The sequence below is a fragment of the Elaeis guineensis genome, chromosome 6, assembly GCF_000442705.2.
Source record: "Elaeis guineensis isolate ETL-2024a chromosome 6, EG11, whole genome shotgun sequence".
Taxonomy (NCBI): Eukaryota; Viridiplantae; Streptophyta; class Magnoliopsida; order Arecales; family Arecaceae; genus Elaeis; species Elaeis guineensis.
Genome location: NC_025998.2, coordinates 5597905 through 5604024, shown reverse-complemented (window position 1 = coordinate 5604024; position 6120 = coordinate 5597905). Strand labels below are relative to the sequence as shown.

The 6120-nt window shown below is 39.6% G+C and overlaps 1 protein-coding gene across 1 annotated transcript; it reads left to right on the top strand.

Annotated features, from left to right (window-relative positions):
• The first annotated feature begins 3460 nt into the window (after window positions 1-3460).
• Window positions 3461-5529, top strand: LOC105047524 (reticulon-like protein B1). The gene is made up of 5 exons (XM_010926469.2): window positions 3461-3738; window positions 4502-4682; window positions 4801-4942; window positions 5030-5099; window positions 5204-5529. Exons 1-5 carry the CDS (start codon window positions 3543-3545, stop codon window positions 5371-5373), a joined length of 759 nt encoding a protein of 252 aa, XP_010924771.1. The 5' UTR covers window positions 3461-3542; the 3' UTR covers window positions 5374-5529.
• Window positions 5530-6120: the final 591 nt, after the last annotated feature.

The following is a 6120-nucleotide window of genomic DNA, read 5'->3' as shown; positions in this document are numbered from 1 at the left end:
AGACGTATGTATATATGTGGATTCAACGTGCTTAGAAGCTTTATATTTTGTGGTTTTCTGTGAAAAATAAATAGACAATCTGGCAAAATTCCTGTGCTCAACATGGATCTATTGGTTTAGGCGGGTGGCAGGCTTGCATTCATGCTTGCCTTCATCTTTCATAGATGAGATTTATTTTGCTTGCTCTTCTTATCTATCTATTACTGTAGTTTCTGTTACTCGAGTGACAGTTTTCAAGTAACAGTTATTTTCTTCTGATCATATACTGGCAAAAGTCCTACTTTTTTCTCTGATACATGGAAATCAAAGCACCATTTCAGTACCAACTGGAATCTTCTAGTTAAATTTTTCTTCACAGGTAGAATTGTACCTTTCCTGTCTTTCCACAGATGTTTCAGATAAAAACATTTGGGTTGTTGTTGTTGCCTATCTTTGAGTAGGCAGCACACAACTTATATTGGATCCTTTTAGTCACTAGGGCTGGGCCAGGCCATGCCCTTAAGAAAACCTGGCTCGAATTTTTTTATTTTAAGGCTTGGGGCTGGGCTTAGGCCCAAAATTTTTTTGGATAATTCAGGCCCAACCCTAACCTGAGCCCAAGCTCAGGCTCAACCCAAATCTGATTGGGCCAGCCCAAATTACCCATTTGGGCCAAAAACAGATCCTGATTGAAATTTATTATTTCATACTGTTGCTTCCCAAGTAAATGGGCTAGCCAAAAACCAGGCTTTTTCCTATAATACTAATATATGATATATCATTCTCAGCTAAACCTATTCTAATTTCTCCTTCACTTCCTCATCGTTCCCTCCAAATAATAGCATATAGAAACAAATAGGTCGGGGCCTGAATTCACTCCATTTGGGGCCTTATTTGGTCCTAGGCTTAGGCTGAACCCAGCCTGGGCCAATGACATATCCAAATCTGGCCTGAAACATAAATAGGCTCTACATTTAAGCCTAATCCAATATAAACTTTTTTGGACCTCGCTCGTAGCCTAATCCGAAGTTGGCTCAGACTGATGGGCCTCGGGCTGGCCCAAGCCTATTTTCAACCCTAACTAGCACCAACTGAAAGAATAGTTTTATGTATATAAGTTTCTCAATCAAGTTACAAAGAGGCAAACTGAAAAGAACTAACTTTTGAAAAGGTAAATTTATTTATCAAGGGCAAATAACAATTTTATAGTAGAAAATGTTATATGTCATACATCATTCTAGAACAACTCAAAAGCAATTCCAATCATCTATTCCTTGAGCAATGTCCTATGTCCAGATCAGCTCAAATCATATCCTTGCCTCAACACATCACGTATCATATAGTTCACGATTTTATCCGGCAACTGAGGACATTATACATGGATAGGAGCAGGCAGCTAGCATTCCACACTGGCTGGTTATAGCCATCAGTGCAATTAATCCTATTGCCTCTGCCATCTACCACCTGGATCTTCATAATTTTTTTGGTATATTTCTCATTTTAAAGTTACAGACCACTCTCTCTCTCTCTCTCTCTCTCTCTCTGAATAAGTCCCATTCCTGGAAAAAAACGTTACTGGGCACCCTTTTCAAATGTACTTTTATACCATGCTTTTGTTGATGGAGAATCAGGTCTCTAATTCGACCAATCTATTTTAGCATGTTTGTAGTGTAAACTCTGTTTGAGGCCACTCAAAATTAAAGTTTAGGCTATTTGCTTTCCTAAACCTGACATGGAATTGTAGCAAAATCTATTTATCTGATCGGAGCGTCCAGAGTTTAAACTGTTCACCTTGCATCAAGTCAAAGGAAAAATGGCATGGTTGGGTTTGCATGCTGCATAACATGGAAAATAGTGGTTCGTTGTTCAACACTTTTCTGGTCATTTATCATGCAAGAGTCGCATAGTAACAGCGGTCAACTGTCAGGCACATGGTTGTCATAAATCTTTCAATGGAATTTTGGCCAACCAAAGACTTTCTGGTTTTGTTGGTTGGCTTGCCTGTTGTTTCAGGATCAGAAGTGGAGCCTGAGATGTTTGATTTTATAAATGGGTTGAATCCCCTAGGTGACCAATAACCCTGTCTTACTTAAAAATTTGACAAGCGGATTGGATCTGCATTAAGGAATTAGCTATGCCAAGTTACTTGTTGGGACTAGATTAAGTAAGCTTGGAGTTAGGTACATTACCTTGGGCTTGACCTTATCACAAATGGCAGATCTAGTTGCAAATTGCCATAACCCTTGACCTGATCTCCCTGATTTTAACCAATTTGCGCTGAGGACATATTGATGTATATTGAAATATGTTTCTAGTTTTTGGTTTTTGTGGTTAAAATAACTGCTCTTTCTTGATACCTTCGAATTTCCTAGCAAAATAACAATAGCATTTTGATATAGAAATCTATATTTGTATACTCTTAGGGCATAATATTTGAGTATCTGCTATATCTTTGTTATAAATAGGGGCATTATGGAATATTAAAACCATTTCAAAGTATGAGACCAAATTCTTGAGGCTCTTCTGAACTCTAATGCCAACCATGAATGAGAGATTTTGTTATAGGATGTTCTCTTAAGCTAATTTTCATAAATATACTGTCAAGAAATAGTTTTTGTATTATATGGTTAATAATTTTGGATTCTTATGAGATACCAAATATGTTGGTCATGAATATTTGATGATCTGTAATTATTCGAACATAACAAACCACATGGGGCAATCATAAAATCATTAGATTATCTTGAGATAAGGATTATCAAACAATCATATTTATCCCCAAAGACCATCTTACAGTATAAAAGTATAATTTATTATTTTCTTATCTAGAAGATATATCCTTGAGAAGGAAGCAACGGAGTAGACAACGCATCCACGGTTTTCAATTCCCATTTGATAATGTCAAACAATGGAAAATGTTATATCCATGCATGAGCTTGCATCAGATGCTCTTTTCCTTAGCATCCAAGGCTATAGCTCTTCAGGCGGAAAGAAAACTTTAGAACTCTACAATCTGCCACGTGTCGGCAAGCAGACCATCGTTTCCCCTTTGTGGGTCCCAAATGACAATGCACCGTTGGCGCCGGTGCCTTTCGGCAGTCCTGACTAGCCGGGTCCAAATTGATATAATAATTGCGGGCTCCACAGGAAATGTTAGGGGAACAAAGATCTATTGCTGTTTGAGATGGGACAGCGGATAAGGTGCATCCAGGACCTGCCACGTTATAGGACGGTCAGCGTCAGCACTCGCCGTCCAGCGTCTGTCGCGCAGGCAACGCCGTCCAAAAAGTAACGGGACATCGACGTCCGGTTGGATAAGTGAGAAAGCCCCTAAACGATCGCCGTCATATTCAACGACCGTCCGCGCTTGGGTTATCTCGTCCTTCGGATTTCTTTGCCTCTCAAGCCTCGCTCCGAGCCACGAGGCTCGGAGTTCGGGATAGGCCATCCCAGGTTTGGTCCTTTATATACCCCCCACGGCGAGGAGAAGGTTAGCGTAGCTGCCGAGAGACTGGAGAGGGTGGTGCGACGAAGTTTGTGGCGGTATCGGGGTATCGAAGGCGATGGCGGAGAACAAAGAGGAATCGGTGGGGGAGTCGGTGATGGAGAAGATAATGGAGAAGTTCCACGACGATGACTCCTCGTCCTCGGACTCGGACAACGAGAAATCGAAGCCGTCCTCCTCGCCTGTCAAGTCCCAGATATACCGCCTCTTCGGCAGGGAGAAGCCCGTCCACACCGTCTTGGGCGGCGGAACGCGTACGAAATCTCCGACTTTTCTCCGTTTCTCTTTTTTTTTTTCTCCTAAGATTTTTTTTTTTAAAAAAAATCCGATACTTGTTGCTTTTAGAGAATCTCTCGCTATTTTTTGATTTCTAAACGATCAGTTTAAATCGAATCGGGTGTGTTATGACCCATTTGAGATGATTCGAGCTGAGATCTGGGAGTTTATTATTTTTCGATATCATTTCCTTGGATTATTTTTTAGTCGGATTAGTCCAAAAGCTTTTCCTTTTAAAAAAAAAAAAAGGTTTGAGTGAGGCTTAGTTAGTTAGGGCTTTCATCATTTAACTCAAAAAAGCAAAAGTTTAGCTGTCAACTACTTTATAACGTTCGAAAGAAACCCTAATTTGATTGAAGATACCGGTCATTAATTTCCATTGATGGTAGATGATTCGAGAATGTTTGTTTAAGAAACCCTAATCGGGACGTGGTGTAGTTGAATACATATGTAATGATTTGCGGATAAAGATATATTCACTGACAACTTGATTGAAATCCATTGATCAAATCCTTGTCGGTCGAAGGGACGATCAGTACTTGTATAAATCATATATTTAGTTCTAGTAAATCTTAGGGGTTTTTTTTTGAGCATTTATTCCGTGGTCCCTAATTGAGGCATGGAATCTGATTGTTATTATTATATTTTAATCGTACACATGGTGGTTGATCTACGGATCCGGTATAGTTTGGCTAATGTAATATTTGTTCTCAACGGGATTTTGCTCCACCATCTATGCAGCTGCTGATGTTTTCCTATGGAGGAACAAGAAGATCTCTGCCGGTGTGCTTGGTGGGGCCACGGCCATCTGGGTCTTGTTCGAGTTGATGGAATACCATTTGCTCGCTCTTGTCTGCCACTGCCTCATTCTATCGCTGGCGATCTTGTTCCTTTGGTCCAATGCGAGCACCTTCATCCACAAGTGAGATCTTGAGCTCTTTTCCGCATTGCATCTGTGGCCTGAAGATTAATCTTTTGGTCTGGAGATTAATTTTTTTAGCTTGGATACTTAATTTTTTTTCCTGTGCCACTGATTGCAGGTCTCCGCCACGCATTCCTGAGGTTAGCATCCCTGAAGATGTGGCTGTGAACGTTGCGCTTTCGCTGAGATATGAGATCAACAGGGGTTTTACTGTTCTAAGGGACATTGCATCAGGACGTGATCTGAAGAAGTTCCTCGTGGTATGTTGCCTAGTCTTTCTTAAAAATGTTAGTGGATCTAGAAGTATTTGAATGGGTGTTATACTGATCGCTATATTGGTTTTCCAGGTGATTGCTGGTTTGTGGGTCCTTTCAATCGTTGGGAGTTGCTGCAATTTCTTGACCTTGTTTTACATAGGTAAGAAGATGTTTTGGTCTGTCATTTAACTTCTGTTCTCTTATTTATGTGTTTTGTCATTTGTTTTGGTCTAACATTCTTGTCTGGGTTTTTTGGGGAAACAGCATTTGTTACACTGCACACAGTGCCCGTTCTGTATGAGAAGTATGAGGACAAAGTTGACCCATTTGCAGAGAAGGTGATGACAGAAGTCAAGAAGCATTATGCAACGTTTCATGCCAAGTGTTTGAGCAAGATTCCAAGGGGGCCTCTGAAAGAGAAGAAGCACCAGTAGGTTCTGACAGTTAGTGACTATCTATGGATTTTGAAGTGTTAATGAGACTGTTTACTCATTTTTCTCTGAACTTCCTCTTTGATGCCAAGTATTTATGATATGTATCGTAAATATGTTTGCACTATTTGCCGAATGTGAGCATCCTACTGTATGCCATTTCTGCTGGTGATTTGATTGCACTATTTATTTGATCTGATTAAGTTGATGCTCCCTTTGTGATTCATATCTGTGTCCTGTAGTGTCCTTAGATGTCTCCAAGAAGGATTACAGTGACCCAAGAAGTGGGCTCGGCTCCAGAGTTTGAATGAGTGTAAACATGTTTTACAATGTGAGTCCAGGGCTCTTGCTTCAGCTCATGTTTCAGTTATCGATTAAGGGTTAACTGCAACATGTCTTCTATATTTGTTGCCTAATCCTGGAGTCAGTAGGGATCTAGATAGCATTTTGAAGATAAGTTGTGTATTGGCATGCTAGGCTTTTATGGTGTCTGGTCTCAGGGAAATTTATTTGAGATATATTATCTACTATTTATTTATCATGTACTCAGATTTACACTGTAATGTTCTTTTTATATTGTTTTTAGTTTTTTATTTGCAACCTTAAAGAATTAATTAAAATTCTCTCTCTCTCTCTCTTTCTTTTTTTTTCTTTTTTTCTTTTTTTTTTGAAAGATGTAGTTGAAAGCACTGAATTAGCATACAATTTGAAGTTCAACATTATTATTATGGTAAATAGAATGGTTAAGCT